This window comes from Excalfactoria chinensis, chromosome 4 (genome assembly GCF_039878825.1).
Source record: "Excalfactoria chinensis isolate bCotChi1 chromosome 4, bCotChi1.hap2, whole genome shotgun sequence".
Lineage (NCBI taxonomy): Eukaryota > Metazoa > Chordata > Aves > Galliformes > Phasianidae > Excalfactoria > Excalfactoria chinensis.
The window spans coordinates 20,628,688-20,645,488 of NC_092828.1; the positions used below are offsets into that span (position 1 = coordinate 20,628,688).

General features: G+C 38.8%; 1 protein-coding gene across 10 annotated transcripts in view; it reads left to right on the top strand.

Moving 5' to 3' along the window:
- The window catches only part of TBC1D1 (TBC1 domain family member 1), a 93,413-nt gene that overhangs the window by 59,358 nt on the left and 17,254 nt on the right, over positions 1–16,801 (top strand). For 6 of the 10 annotated variants that reach the window (XM_072334781.1, XM_072334778.1, XM_072334780.1 and 3 more), the window contains 7 exons: positions 198–287; positions 1,753–2,042; positions 3,528–3,656; positions 5,875–5,994; positions 7,119–7,258; positions 13,988–14,173; positions 16,145–16,306. In XM_072334781.1, the coding sequence (XP_072190882.1) occupies positions 198–287; positions 1,753–2,042; positions 3,528–3,656; positions 5,875–5,994; positions 7,119–7,258; positions 13,988–14,173; positions 16,145–16,306 (1,117 nt within the window). The remainder of the gene's footprint in view (positions 1–197; positions 288–1,752; positions 2,043–3,527; positions 3,657–5,874; positions 5,995–7,118; positions 7,259–13,987; positions 14,174–16,144; positions 16,307–16,801) is intronic. The other 4 variants (XM_072334782.1, XM_072334783.1, XM_072334784.1 and 1 more) reach the window with 4 other exon arrangements.

A 16,801-nucleotide genomic window follows, 5' to 3' on the forward strand; every position in this document is an offset into this window, starting at 1 on the left:
GTCAGTAACTGTCCTGAATGAAGCCTCTGTCCTGAATGAAGCTTCTGTCTTGCACAGAGGCAGAGACTATTGCTAGGAGTTTGGGAAAATTTGCTATTGTCTACGAAAGCTACAGATTCTGTCTATGCTCTGAAAATCTCTTTTTGGTATGCCCCATGCATTATAAGCTTAATTGTTGGTGTGCTTTGTTTCTACAGGGCAGTAAAGCCAGAGGTCCTCTCGACAGTTCTAGTGGATCTGTTGATCTGGAGACCTCTGTATCCAGTACTGTAAACAGTGCAAATAAAGTGAGTAAAGCCTGTGGTGCATGTATGTAGTGAGAAACTTCTGTTAATATACCTAAAACAACTAGTCAGATGTGAAATCCAGTTGCCAACAGATCATATAACTGCTCTGTTCTAGCATCTTGCATTTTGTTTTGATTATGTTTGGGGAGTAGCCAAATTAATTGTGTGCAAAGGGAAATAAACCTGAGAACATCTAATCCAAATGATAAAAGCAGAATCACCTACTACAGTCTAGGTATGCCCTCATCTTCCTAACTGTAAGAGTCCTGCTGCTGCTTGCTGATCCATTAGGGTATGTCTTTATCCCTGTGTTGAGATGAGGATGCGCTCACTGCTGACAGCCCCTTGGATCAACCACTGTCTTCCCTTCCACTTTCCCAGCTTGAAACAAATTTTTCTGTTAGTTAGGATTTGTAAGCTGGTTACTCAAATCACTTTTCGTGTTTAAAATATGTTTAGTGTGTTTAAATCCTCTGAGGAATAACTTGAACGAACTAATCTCCCACTTTACTCTGGTAACAGAAATTCAGATTAACTAATAGCAGTCAGATGCCAGCACAGTGGTAATGTGTACAGTGCCACTGTCTACAGAGTTTCACTAAATTCTGTACTGTTTAACAAGTTGATGCCCATACTTGGTCTGTATTTCTGATCCACAGAAGTTTCAAGCTTTGGGTCTTTCTTTGTGTTCCTCGTGTAATAAAAAATAACAGTGTGGTTGGGGTTCCATTTGAATTAGAAACTTATTGTACTACATATATTATATAAATTGTATATATGGGTCTTATCATGCAAATACATACATGTGATCTAAAACATTCTATAACATCTGAGTCTTGCAGAATAAATTAGATTACCATGCTCTTGACCCTAATCTGATTCGTTTCAGCCTTGAAAGTACCTACCATGAATGCAGGATTGTATTGTATTCTTAGGCAATACAAAACTAAACCAAGAAGTGGAGTAATTCCCCTTTTTGTATGGCTAGAAAGCTTTTAGTCTGAGCAAAATGTTGTGAACAAATAGCAAAGAGGAAAGACAGTAATTTTCCTTGTGTTTCCTTCTTTTGTGTGAGACGTCTAATAGGCAAAAAGAATCTTAGCCTTGTTAAATGAAGTGCTAGATATACAGTAATCTGAAGTACTGACTTTTTCATTGCTGTTACTGTTATCCAAACCTGACTCTGTTCATTTTCTCTTATCTCCAAGTCATGTTCAGCATACAGTAAAACATAAAATATAATCTCTAGCAAAATTATTTTTACTCTGTGAAATGGAGACTGATTTGTTAACCTAAATGATGAAGAACAAAACAAAAAAAATATCCCAAAGAAAGAATCTCTGATATCATGAAAAAATACGCAAGCTTGAAGCAGATCTCAGGGGGTTTATAACGACACAGAACTGCAACTCCAAAAACTGATTTTAAAACCACATGTTGATAACCTTACCTTTTGTCCTACTAGGAACCGACATTGTCTGAAAGGGAGACAGACAGAGTTTCTACACTTCCTCCAGAGAATGCTGTCAAGACCAGTGGATCAGTGGGTGATCTCTCAAGTGACCCAGATGGTTTTGCTATTGATCATTCTGTTACATTACCTCAACAAAGCTTTCGAAGGCGAGCAAACACACTGAGTCATTTACCGTCAGAAAGCCGAGAGTCTCTGGTACCTGTTGAAACGTCACCATCTGTTCCCCAGAGGAAACTTATGAGGTATCACTCAGTGAGCACAGAAACTCCTCACAAGAGAAAGTAAGACTTACTAAAAGCAGGCTATGCTTTCATTTGTTGAGGGCATGTTTGGGATGATGATTACGTACCAGATATGCCCTCCTAGTGGATAAGAAATGTGTATCGCAGCAGTGTGTCATTTAAGTGGTTTGTAGGTACCTTGTTTGAAACACTCGAGTTTCCACAGGGGGGAAATGAAACTTGAGATGTGCATTTCCACACTTGGTTTCACAAAGCTAAGCGTAAGGACAATGTAGGATTACTTCTAAGACAATAGATTATATTTTTATAAGCAACGTTCAGTAATTTTGGTTGTTCATCTGCTAACTACTACATTTACCTTGTATGTCTGTAGAGAAAAAATGCTGTAGCGTTTCTGATGCTGCAGATCTTACTGTTTGGTGAATTTATGTATAAATTTAAAGTAACACATAAACTTGACATAAATTGACGTAACTGTTGACAGATGTGAAGCTCTGATGCAGCATTTCAATGAGCCTATGTAAATTTTACTTGCAAAAACAAGCTACTACTGTTAATGCTAATATTCTTCAAGCTGTCCTCCTTCGTAAGCCTGCCTCTGCATTTTCAAAGTCTTTGAACATTATGGCAGCTTTCCTTCCTCTCTTTATCAGGCTTTTTCCAATTACTATGGAAACGCTTCTGTCTGTAGGCTTCTGTTTCACTGCCAAAACTGCTCGTTTATACAAGTTAGGCAGTATAAAATCTGTACATGTTCCAACTCATTTTTCCCTGCAGGAGGCAGGGCAGCATAAGAACGTGCCTGGAATAGGTGATGGCAGCAAAGAAACGTTAAATTGTACCATTTAAAAGGAAATATAACCTTGGTTGCCTTTTTGTCCCTTTTTTGAACCTTTTTAATTCTTAAATACCAGAACGCGTTTGTAGTGCAGTGTAGAACTTGTGCTGTTGGTCTGTCATCTTCATGAAAGCTGCCCTCACATTTGTTGCTGCTTGTTCAGACAGTTTCTGTCCTTAATACAGGAACGCAGTTAAAAATTGAGTGTATTTTAAATTTCCTTGGTTATTGCAATTAGTGCTCAACTGTGCGATTTTTTACTAAGGCCCAAGTGTGCCTGTTCTTTCACATAATTTATCCCAGAAAGAAATCACTGGTTACATACCTTTCATAGGGAACACACAGAACAGGACTTAGAAGACCTGTACGCTGAACAAGTCTTGTGTGTTTTATGAGTGTTTTTCAATAGCTTACACCAGTAGATATGTTGTTTTTAAACTCAACGTTATTGATTGGGTTAAAATGTTCAGCCTCTTGCAGTTACAGCATTAACTATGAAAACTATCTGAAATGGCTGATTTGTGTTTGATGGGTTATTTTCGAGGGCTAGAGAAGACATTTCACGTATTTTTTCTTCCCGGTTTCCTCTCTCTTACTGTGTTTTGTTCTTTCTATTACCTCAACTCCATTCCTTTGGTTGGATTCCCACCATACGGTTTGAATACATCTGTCGGCAAACCTAAAAGTTCTTCTGGTCAACTTGCACGTTCTCCTACTCTAGCTCGTCTTAATCCCTCGGCCTCTTCACCCAACTTTCTTAAATACCTAAGGCATAATTCAAGTGGAGAACAAAGTGGGCATTTTGCACAAAAGAGGTGAGATAGCACCTGTACGTAGTTTGGGGTAGTGTTTGTTTTACCATGCTATAAATATGAAGCTCTGTAGTGTAATTTAAATTATTTAGTGAAAATTTAAGGTGGTGGATTTTTATGGGAGGAGGAACTCAGCTGCTCTGCTACTGGATGTAGCTCTGATACTTGCATAATTTTTTGTTTTAATACAGGAAATTCTTTCAGACCCATGGCATTCTTTGGAGCTGGTTGCTCCGAAGCAGCTTCTTGTTATGCAGCAGACAGCAGCCCTGCCTAAATTGTGCCAATGATCAGTTGCCAAGAACCTGAGATTCAGCTCGCTCTGTCTCTCCTGAATCATTCAGTTCTGTTTTGTTTTGTTCGTGACAACACAGAAATACATTAATATTCTTTTAATATTCTTTTGTTCCTGACATTTAAAGGCAAATTAACTAAGTTAACTAAATTGGACAAAAAATGGCTGGACTGTGAAGAACCAATTGAAGGGAAAGAAAAAGGCAGAAATGAGCTCATGTGTTTGTCTTGTTTAATTCGTCATGGTTACACTCGGTAGTATCAAATGATAATTCTCTGTGCCTTGTTTCTTAGAACAAAAATGTGCATAGAGAACATTGAGGAAAACACATGAACTTTTTGTTTCCCTGGGATCCTGAAAAAAGGAGCTGCCTAAAAATCTTAACCACGCAACCCCTTCAAGTTAAACTGCTTATTTTAGCTGAAACTGTTAATGAGGCTGAATGGCCTTGGAAGCACTGTCAGCACTTATAGCCAGCAAATTTTATTGCTGTTTGTTTTGGGGTGTTTTTGCTGTTGTTTGTTGTTCTGGAAGGTATAGGTTTCCTCCTGAGGTGACAACTCTTCTGATCCAGGGAAAGTACTGAACCCAGAGCTTGATTTCACCAGTCTCTTCATTTATATTTGCTGAGCACTATCTAGTATCCCTCTTAATTTAGCCTCACTTCAGAAATATATAATTCAAGGGAGGAAATGTGAATCTCCAGTGTTACCTTTACTCTGCATTTAACCAGGTCTGAATACTGTGCTGTCTCTTACCTGAGTCCTGAAGGTTTAATTCTCCAAAGTAGATTCTTCTAAAGTAGATTAGGAGACACATTCTGTACATACAGCAGCACCTTCTCCTTCCCTTTCTCTATTGTTCAGTGATATACTGTACTGAACCTCTAAGCAACCAGACTGAGAACTGAAACTGATAGGGATATCAAATAAGTTAATGAGTTTAAACTGAATGAAGTCAAACAGCCCAAGCTGACTGCATTTTCTATGTGAAATCACCATGTAATTTCAATTGATTGACAATGAAATTGTAAGTGAAACTTGTTTACAGGGTACACTACACTAAGGCAGGATGTTCCTCATGCTCAGTGCCAGCTGCTAAAGAACTGCTTCATTTCATATCTTTAGGAGGCAGAACTAAATGCCATCCAAATACAACATTATGGTTTATCAGAAACTCTTCTTACTGAAATTCTGTTGGCCAAGAGTAAATTCTCGCACTCTTCTCACCAAGCCAAGTAATTTTCTACTGAGTTGTTCTCATGTCCTTCTACTAACCAGCTTCTGAGTATGCTGGGAGGTCACTATTTTACAAGACAGAGCAGAATCAGTAATTGTGTTGTATCAGAAGACAGCTGATGAAATTTGATTAGTGCTCCTGTCTGTTGCATAAGTAAAGCTGCAGTCCTAAATAAACCATTGGTCAGAAAGCTCAGCATTTTGTTTAAGTGTTCCAGGCTTATCTGAGTAATAGCCTGTTACTGCTTTTAAAAGATTCTTTGTCAAAGTCTTGGATTTCATTTGCCAGCTCAAGGATTATCAGAGCCAGCTTTTCCTTTCCTTTTCCTCTAACCTTAGGCAATCACTGAAATTGATATTTAGGTAATTTTCCAATTACAAAGTTGGTATTGGTTCTTAATAGGTTAAAGGAACTTAATTGAAATGTGCACCAAGAATCTTGTGATATAACAAAGAGTAACGTTTACTGGAAGCATATTTATGTTTGAACATTTTAGTTTACCCAAACAAATAAGTATTTCAAAGTAGCACTTTGTTAGTGGTTTTAGTTTTGACTTTGGCTTCCTTGATATTTCTGCCTTCAGAATGTAGCTGCTGTCTGTTTGAAACTTAGCAGTATGTGTTATTTTTATTCTGTGGATTTATACTTCCTTGTTCTAAACTCTACTTTTCCCAACTGCACTCTCAGCATCTCCTACCGTACTGCCTTAAGGAAAAAGCTTCATTCTTCCTCTTCTGTGCCAAATTTCTTAAAATTTCTGGCTCCTGTAGATGAAAATAACACCTCAGACTTTAGGAGCACAACAAGGTAGGGCTTCTCTCTTTAATCCTGGAGGTAAAACTGTATTATTCAAAGGTTTCTTTGTTTGAAGTATTTGAAATGCTTCCCACACTTGCAAAACCTGACTTGTGCAACAGTTCACTTGCATGTATTCTGCATGTGATCAAAAAGATGAAGCTATCCAAGACTCCACTCTTGCAGTGTTTGCAGACCTCATCCATTTCGGTGTTGTGGAGTCACACAGCTTGCATCTCGTCACTTGTGATTATTCCTGCAATAGGGCTCAATTAGCAGTTTTTATTGTATAGAACATACATGGCTCACCCTAAGCAATGTCAGCCTCCTTAGTGAGGGAGAAGATGGTCTGTAAAATGCTCTTCTCAATTGCCAGAGCTGTCTGAAGTTCATTTACCACTCTCAACTCAAAGACTGATTGTAGTCACTTAGAAATGGGATTTTTAGTAGGGAGACAGCATTGCTGTACATTTTTTACATTTAATAATCCGAATAAAAACTTCAGCTGCATAGTTTGTGTATTCCATCAAGGGAGTAACAGCCAGGGTCCATGGATGCTGTTCCCAAATTTGTTACTTATTTCACATGGTGACTTAGGAACACAAAGATTGAAGTTTTTGCTCTGATTTTGTGTTCTGAAGGAGTGTACTACATATCTGACTAACAGAAGGCTGGAAGTTGAATTGGTGTTTGTAAAACTCCTTAAGGTTTGCTGATAAAAGGCATCAGCAGCACTCTTGTCTCCTACAGATAACTGCTGCTTATTGCGGATGGTATAGTAATGATGGCAGCAGAATGGTAACAGTACTTTGATATGCACCATCGAGTATCTTTAATGCAGTGAGTTTAATGCACCGCCACTAAGAAAGTTGAAAAAGAAATGAAACGATAGAAAGCAGGTTTCAAGGAGCTGCAAACCCCTTCTGGTGAACCTGAGTGATGTTTGCAGTCTTGTGTAAGCCTGCTGCTACCAAGCAGGTTTCACCCACCTAACACTTACCGCTTGACACAGCATGTGCACAGCACACCGCGCTTCTTAGCAGATGGTTCTTCTTATGCTCACTGAACTCTGTGTTGCTGTTCCTGGCAGATTTGAGTAACCTACTCACAAGCCATTCTGTGTTCTGCAATTTTAGTGACTACGAATCCAAACACAGCCAGCAGGCTGCTGGTGCTGACAGCCCCGTAAGGACACGACGACATTCTTGGAGACAGCAGATATTCCTGCGGGTGGCCACTCCCCAGAAAGCATGTGATTCTCCCAGTCGGTATGATGGTAAGTCTGTATTGGATTCTGTGAATGTTGTTTAGTGGGTATGATCTGTGAATTGTGGCCTGTTTTGTCTACTGTGTGGGCACATTTGCCCAGTGCTGTTTGTACTGGCTTTGTGGCTTCCCAATTCTGGCTTATGCCAAGCTCACCAGCTCTTGAAGTTTTTATTTTTCAATTTCATATGTTACTTAGTTCTGATAGTGCAAAGTTAATGACCCAGGGAAGAAATTATTTTCTAAACCTACTGTTTTAATGTGTTTGGGGGGGCGTGAAAGCATCACCAAGTATTACTTTCAATAAAATGTGATCCTTCTGTTTCATCTTGCCACGCTAAGTGTGAAATCAAGGACCAGAAAAATCCAGCTCCAGAAGAATGAATTCAGTTTCTTTCATGACTTCAGTTGAGTCCTATAGCATTCACTTCATATCAGACTGGATTTGACCTCACATTGTGCTGCTTTCTTCTGTAATTCCTTACCATGCTAGCAATGATTATTCACTGTACCTTTTTTCTTTCTTGAATATCCGTAGCTGTAAAGGAGCACAGAACAGGGAAAAAAATCACTGCACGTGAGCATGCAGGTGCATCATTTTACGCATCTCACCTTATGTGAGCTTGGCACATGCCACATAACACACTGGGATCAGAAGTGTCCCATAGAACTTTCTGGCTCCAGATAATGGTTTCTGACTCGCTGGAACTTCAGTTTCACTGCTGGAGCTCTGTAAGCTCTGTCTTCTGATCTCTACGGCCATAGTATAAGACCTATATATATATAAAACTTATAGTTGGAAAAAGGTCTAAAATACATTTTCAGGACAGTAATGTTTCTGTTGAGTAAAATTTTTCTTCAGTACTTTCAAAAAAAAAATGTGGTTTATGGAAAGCTGCTGAGTATAGAGCCCAGGCTGGGCTGGAGAATGAGGAGGTGAGTAGCTGAGTAGCTGTGCTGCTGTGGGCAGTGTGGAGCACTTGGGGGCAGCATTTCACTCACTGTCAGCTTAAGGCAAGCTCTGCATCTTGCACTCTGGTATTTCTTATTTATTTGTATCCTGTGAAGCAGGAGAGAGAAAAGGAGGAGCGTAGTTTGCTAACAGAATCAATTACATCTGTGACAGTACCTATTTCTTTTGAAAACAGACTTTGATCAGCCTCTTTTTCTAAATTATTTTCTCCTCTATTCTGTATATAAATTCACTTTTGCTCTCCTGCTCATCGTCTTAAACATTTCAAATTATACATTTATATCTCCTTGCCCTGCTTGAACACAGATACTCATATTTACACATGGAGTCCTTCTAACAAATTACATCCTGTGGCAAAGATCGTTTAGGTTGGAAAAGACCTTCAAGACCATCAGCTCCAATTGCCAACCTGACCTACCAAATCCTGTCTTTAAACTGCATCTTTAAAGCATCAGTAAAAACTGATGTTAACCAACTGTACTGAAGTACACAAATATTCAAGAATTCCTCATTTGGCCATTCCTTGAAGTTACATATGAGAGTAGAAGAGCTTGTTTGTTCTTGTGATTCTACATCTGAAGTTTTTTTAGTAACAAAAGGATCTGGTCATGCCACTTGAATGATTGTGAGTATTCTCTTGTTTGTTTATTGACCCGAAATTTCTGATGTTCAAAATGAAACAAAGAAAAAGAGTCTAGGGCAGAAAATTACATGTTTACGTGGAATTATTCCATGCACGTTCTCACTGTATCATGTCAGACTTTTTAAGTCCTGGAGAGAGTATGTGGTTGGTAAGCAGCACATTCAGAAAGCCACGCGAAGAACTCCATAGTGAAATGGGCGCTAATACGTTATGTTTGAACCTCTTCTCTATTAATTTCCTACAAAAATAAAACTAAGCCTAAGTAAAGCATTTTTCCATGTGAAGTGTTCCAGCTTCTAATCAAAATCACAGAATCACAGAATGACCCGGGTTGGAAGGGACCTCAAGGATCATGTAGTTCCAACCCCCCTGCCTAGCAGGGCCACCAAACATACACCTTTACTAGATCAGGTTGCCCAGAGCCCTGTCCAACCTGGTCTTGAACACCCCCAAGGACGGGGCATCCATAACCTCCCTGGGCAGCCTGTTCCAGGACCTAACCACTCTCCTAGTAAAGAACTTCCCCCTAACATCCAACCTAAATCTTCCCTCTTTTAACTTAAAACCATTTCCCCTAGTCCTGCTATTATCAGCCCTTTCGAAGAGTTTACTCCCCTCCTGGGAGTAAGTTCCCTTCAGGTATTGAAAGGCTGCAATGAGGTCACCCCGCAACCTTCTCTTCTCCAGGCTGAACAAACCCAACTCAACCCAACCCCAAATGACAGAGATGACAGAATTCATCTTTGAAATTTGAAGTTGGTTATGTACCAAGTACTTCTGAAGGAACGTTTTTTTGTCTCTTATATTGTTTTTGACTTTTTGTGGTTCATCTTAGCAGGTTTTCTTCCCCCCCCCCACCAGATTTGCAAAGCCTTGTTTAAGGCTGTGATTGGTTGAATGAGGAACGGTCAATTAAAGTTATTCTACTCAATTAGAAATTACTTTTCATAAAAATAATGTTTAAGACAATATTTTGATTAATTGTGGCTGGAATACTTTAATGCCCTCCTAACAGAAGGAGAAAATATTCATTTATATTTGTTGTGGTGCTGGAGCTAATGGAATTTCCTGTTCATATCACTACCCAAGTAATCAAATATTGGCTACTTTAATGACTACTGCAGTCATTCACCAGCTTTTCATTTATGAACTTTGCTTAGTGTGTACTCCTTGGCAGCAGTACGTTTTGATGGTTTCTTATGATCTTTTCCACTTTGTTTTGTGTATAGTTTTCGAGTGGTAGTAGTGTGTAATAAATGTGTTGGTCCTTTTGGAGTGTAGGGATACTTATGACTGAAGCCGTCACACAAAGCCAAAGAGCTGGGTACAAATAAATCGATCTGTATAAATGCCATCTCGGCTCGTTCTTACTATGGGCTTGCTCTCAGCTTGTTCTTTCTTGAGTGTCAGAGAAGGTGGGAGCATCCTAACAGTACCAGTCTGAGGTACGTGTGCATGTGCTAGTTCATTTATACACTTTCATGACCAGTGAGGGGTGTAACATATTTGAAAAGGGTACAGGTCAGATGTGGAATAGGAGTCAACAAATGCTGTTGAGATTGGCAGATGAAGAGGGAAGTAGTTTTTCAGCATGTGCTGATGTGCTGAAATCCTCCTGAAGTGTACTTATTAATCTCACAAGCTAAAAACCACGTGCAGGTTTCAAAACACGTGGCACTTTAGTTCAGAGGAATGTGTGCTCCCAGCTTTGTTCAGTTACGTTTAGTTCAGTTGTTCTACTACTTACCTTTGCTTTCCCTGCTTTCCTGCAGATCACTTGTATATATTAATGAAATACTTGGCTTCTTGTTACAGTAATATCTACTCCAGTCTGTTCAGGACATGAAAGTTGCATGGCGTATTTGTCAGTCACTGTTATGTATTCCTGGACACGGATTAGTGTTGACTTACCAAATGTCTGTTTTTATACTTTGCTTTAAGGGGTTACCTGAACATGCAGTCTCCCCACCTTTGCCAGTCAAACAGCTGACGTAACTCTGCAAACTTACCAAGCTACCTGAGCCGTTAAGCAGGTTTATTTTGGTTTCTGTACATCCTGGTGCATGTAGTACGGTGGTGGGAAGAAAAGCAGGTTGTGACTGTGTCGCATTTTATCAGTGTAGACTTTAGACTTTCTGTTAAATGTCTGTAAGAGAAAGGGGGGGAAGAAAAAAAAAAAAAAAAAAGCTAGAAAAGGAGCTGCCATTTGAAAGTCGAAACCAAGCTTAGAACTCTTCCACGGAGGAATTAGAGGTAGGATTGACAATGATAATAGTTCAGCCTATAGAATTTTATAACCTTTCCGCTGTCTTTTTTTGTTTTGTTTTTGCTTTTATAGCCTTAACCTCTGTGAGCTACATTTCTTTTAGCATCATGAGTTTTTAGTAATCGATGAGAATCTTCATCTTAAATGGAAGGAGGGCTGTTCTCCCAAGAGATAAATGGTCTGTAGTAATGCAGGTGTTGCCGTGGTAAGGTTTGATTGCTGGAGGGCTAGGACTGAATAACACAGCCTGTGAAGCAGGAGATGAATTTTTAAGTTGGTCCTTGAAAACCAGTCAACAAAATTTGCATTGAGAAATTAGGTGTACACTAAGAACAGGAAAAATGAAGTCTTCATGTCTTTGGCAGCCTATTTCTTTTATTTTTTTATAGGTGGTTAACCATAAGATGACTCTGCAGGTATTCTGGTACCTTCTGACATTTACATGCACGTACAAGTACTTAAAACCAGAATGAATGTTTGACTCTAAAAGACCGATAAATCCCTGAAAGGATGAGTTAGTGGGAAGAGATTTGTTTCCCCCAAGATGTGTGTGCATCTTATGTTGGCTAATCTGAAAACGTAACAAGAAGTGAATAGACTACAGCATGAAGTGGATACTTCTTATGTTCACATTTGGTGATCATTTTTGTGAATTGCTCTTTCTTAAGTTGATGTTACTTGGTGCATATAATGCATTATTAAAGAAAATGAAAGACTTTCCTAATGGATTGAATGTCTTTTTTTTTTTTTTCTTTATTTTTTCTTTTTTTCTTCCCCCAAGATCCGTGTCTGCTAAAACAAGTGAAGCCAGTTCTGACAGAATTGTTCTTAAGAGCCTTTCCCTTGTGGTGTTAAAAGTACATTAAAAATGGGGCAAAATATACCATATATAGTCATTGTAGAAAAGAATGTTCAGGACATTACTAGTAGTACACTGTGTACGTCAAAAGCAAGAATCAAATCAGAATAAGTTTCCTTTAATTGCCAGCACAATTTGAGTGACTGCTCCTTCTCTACCTGCTCACTTACCTAAACCTCTTCTATAGTTGCAAATCTTTGTCTAGGGGGTGTCTTTTCATTTACCCGTGAAAAACATAATCAAAGGTTTCCCAGTTTATTTTAAATGATCTGATATAATTTCTTCATTGTATTGATGTTTTTAATAACCAGCTGTATTTCTGAGTGCATCCGTGTCAGCATTTCCTACTTTATAAAACATTGCCATGTAAACTGTAGGATATTTGTCATTTGCTTAATTTACCATCCCATGAAGTTCAGTGTTCTCTGAAATGCTGTAGATACCCAAAGCCTGGATATCCACACTTTTATCCAAAATCTGAGTTTGTAAACTTTTAAATTGTGCCTACTAGCCAAAGAGGTTGCATTTCTTTTTATAAGTATAGTGCTTGAATTTTGTGGTAACACAAAGATAAGTGTTGTATAAGAAGACAGGTGGCATTTGGATCCACCCTATTCCTCTCTGACTCTTCAAGAGGAAAAGACTGACAGTGGCAAAACAGAAAAGCAGAAACCAACAGCTGTGAGCATTTCATGTTTAGCTGTCTGAGTTCAGTTGTGCCTTTGAACACAAGAAATGAATAACTGCACATGAACTGTGTGAGTCGACACAAGGCAGCTTTCTGAGCAGAATTTAAAGGGGTAAAAACCTTCCTGTTATGTTAGTTTGTAGAGATAGGATGTTTTGCATGTATATTGTGTTCAATATGAAATTTATTGCTATGCTAGACCATGATAAAGAAATGGATCATGGAGCTACCATACAAAATAATTGTTGCAAGGGCATGAACAGATGTACTTGCTCTTGTCTTGGCAGTCTGGGCAATGGGATTTTAGTTACCTGGATTTTAGAACTTTTTCTTGGATGTGGTAGGGAGATACTCCTCAGACATTCAGTTTGGCTGGGGAAGAGGTGCTGTGGCTATGTTACCATTTGGAGTTGAGTAGAAAGAAGTGAGGGGGCTTCTGAAGTAGTTTTCTTCTGAATTTAGACTATCGAGTCTTCAGAGAATCTGTGTAAAATAATGATAACATGAAGTGACTATAGAAGGTGTTAAGAAAGCAAAGAATGGGAACTTATGTTTCATACGTTGATAACTTGATGAAAAAACATTGTTCCCTGAAAAGAAATGCTTTATCAGTTTGCATGAGGTTTATTTAATTGTCCTTTTCAGTCTCTTTAGAATTACCTTGCATGCCTGACAAAAAGAATCATTTTGTGGTAGATCAGTTGAAGCCAGAAGAAAAAGTGCACAAAGTTACGATGTGTTTAAAAATGAGAAACAAGAGCATAGGTATCTTAGTTGTTTGTCTCCCTTTCTGTGTGTTTACTTTAAGAGCAGGTAATTATCCCATTGTATGGCCTTAGTTGGTGTGTTTGTGCAGCTATGGGTGTGGGGTTTCTTTGTCAAATACAGTTTAGAGATAATTTCTTAAATTAAGTGAGTTCTATTTAGTGTGATATGCTACTTGGACCAGGCTGGGTTTCAAATGTAGGTTGCATTTCTGCAGTTTCTCAGATGTGCCTTTTTTCTTTTAGGTCTGTCTTTGTAATGCTGTAATTAGTAAGCCATGTACAGTGCAGTTTTTATCAGGTTATTGGGTTGTTTGTCCAAGGTTAGGCTTTCTTAATCAAGTAATCTGCTTGAAACTGTCATTTGAGAAACCATGCTTTGGTAGGTATTGCTGCCTTCTATATATGTATGTGTATACATATACACACAAAGGAGTGTACGTGTGATATGTATATATAGATATACATGCAGTCTTTAGAGATGTGTCCCTTTGTTCACCCACTCATGAAGTCTAAGTAGTTCATAAAAACTTCTCTCTTTTCAAGATTACACTGAGCTGGGAGAACTTCCACCCAGATCTCCTTTGGAACCAGTGTGTGAAGATGGCCCCTTTGGTCCAGTGAAGGAAGAAAGAAAACGAACGTCCCGTGAGCTTCGCGAACTGTGGAAGAAAGCCATTATTCAGCAAATACTGCTCCTCAGAATGGAGAAAGAAAACCAGAAGTTACAAGGTTGGTGAAGCTCTTCATTGTGTGCTACTGAAGTACAAGGTTTTGCATTGTGGCCTTCCCAGCGTTTGAGCCAAACCTCAGTGAAGTGTTTTAGACATATAAAGTTGAAAAAGTTCAGCAGTATCTTCCTCAACTTTTGTTACAAAAGGCAATGATTTACTTTTCTTTTTTTCTTAGCGTTTACCCTTTTAATTTGTTCACTGCATCTTAATTGCTACCCTTTTTAGTTTTACAGTGGTCGAAGTACTCCAGTCTGGTGTGTGGAAGTGATGATAAGGAGTTTAGTACAATCAATGTCGTGAACTGAATTATTTTTACACTTGCATCTATAAGCCTTTTTTAAAGTATTGATCACTGCAAAGTTCTGCTTAGCCAGTTCTGAAGTTCTTAAGGATCTGGCTGCAGACTTCAGCCTATCGGTGCATGCAGTAGTACAGGCACCGTGCAAGCAAGCTTTGTATGCAGTAGTAATAACTTAGATTAGTCAAATGTGATAAATAGGAGTGTGTGAAACTTGGAGTGGTTCTTAACCCATTTTTTTCCCGTGGCCAAGTGCATCTCTGCAACAAGTCTTATCATGGTGGCGAGTTTGACATTTAAATTCAAAAGGGAGCTCATTAAGAACACTGGATTTATTATAGAGCTGCATACAGAATCACCAGTGATTGTCTCTGAGAGCTGCTCCTTGTGAATGAAGAGGACAGTAATGTTTGTTTGGTTTATTCTGGAAGTTCAGGAAGGGAGTAGTTACCTGGATCCCCCAGGGGTGGGGAACTGGCATGAAAATGGCAATTCTTATTTAGCTTTGTGTACATTTGGAGATGGATTGTTTTCCACAAAGAAGAAATATGTAGAAAAAGGTTCAGGCAGAGTGAGAAGTTTGATATACCAACTATAAAATCCTTTTTTAAACTGAGGCTGAGACTTCTAGCTGTAAGAAGGAAATGCTTTCTTTGGATGTTGCATATAGTTCCCCAAAGCATTTACCTGTCTGTAAGCTATTTGCTGCTGGTAGTATAACTCTCCTATCTGGGTCCTGATATCTGAAGGACACCTGATTACCTGAATTTCCTACATACTCCAAAGGTGTCAGGCACATTTGTATATTTTATACATAATTGCTGTTACAGCAAAGCATGTCCATGCAAGCCAAATACACAGTGGTAAGTGCCATGAAAAACATTTGGAGAGAGAAAGAGATACTGAGAGCAGTGATTTATATAACTCCTTCGATTTAGAGCAGGATATCAGAAATGGGACTTTATCATGTTGTTCTGTATCGTGCATTTTTATGGGATTTTGTGTCTGGAAACACATTTCCTTTGTTTTATATATCTATACTCCTGAACTTTTTTGAAAGTTCTTTTGTCTTCAGGTTATCTGAATCTACCACTACCAGTCATGTTCATGGCAACTGCAAGACACTGATATCCATCCAAACTTCAATAAGTTTAATCAGATGTTCTGATTTTTTTTTATTTCTTTATTTGTTTCCTGCCCATTTGCAAAACTATCGGAAATACACTAAGATGAACGTATCTGAAGCTAGCTAGTGAATGAATGAGGCAAGCATTGGCAAACACGGAGGCCCCAGGTGTGCAGTGGCCGCTTTGGAGTAAGGAACATGTCCTAGGTAGCTGCTGAATGAACAGTGCATCAAGTGAAACAATACTTGCAAAACAGATTATTGTGCTGCAGTGAGCACCGAGAGCTGACGAGCTGTAAGGAGTTTCATTGCTTCATTTAACTTGTCAAACACTGTTAATGCACATAGTTGCATGTAACACCGTAACAAACAAACAAACAAAAACCCAAACACCAACCCACGGCACAACCGCACCAATTTTGACAATTAAGAGGCCTAATTTTAGGTAGATTGCACAGTAACTTTTGATGAAGTTCTAAGTAAATTAATCAATTTTACAAGTATTAAACAGTGTTAATCGGTGCACTTATGATATTGTTTTCCAGCCTCAGAAAATAATTTGCAGAACAGACGTCTGAAGCTTGACTATGAAGAAATCACACCGTGCTTGAAAGAGGTAACCTTGATTTGGGAAAAAATGTTGAGTACGCCCGGAAGGTCAAAGATTAAATTTGATGTGGAAAAAATACACTCTGCTGTTGGGCAAGGTAAGCACTGTTTGTTATTTTGTGTTTCTGAAATGCATGCAAACTGAAAAGGAATAGGGTGACTTCTTAACCACTCCTGCTAAACAGGTCCTTACTAGAGATGTTTCTCGGGCTGCTGACTGCACGAGTAATAATGTTCAGTATCTTCATGGTTACACATGCGCATGTTGTTATGCACTGTTCCCTTGCAGCATTAGCTACGCTTGTGTTACTGGTGTTAATATTGGTATTGGTTGTTGTTGTTTTAGTGAAAACTTTTCTTACATGAGAGTTGCAGAGTATCTCTGCGTATTGCAGTAGTTGCAACCCAATTTTGTAAATAGAAAGTTGTAAATAAAGAAGTAAGCCTAGATACTGCCAAGTACACGACTATGTAAAGAGCTGAAGAAGCTGTCTGCGCTGTTAGCTGGAAATCTTCTGTTCCAGCTGAGGTAGTACATGTACATACAAACAGTGGATGTTGCTGTCTCTCTAGAACTGCTTTTTACCACAGCT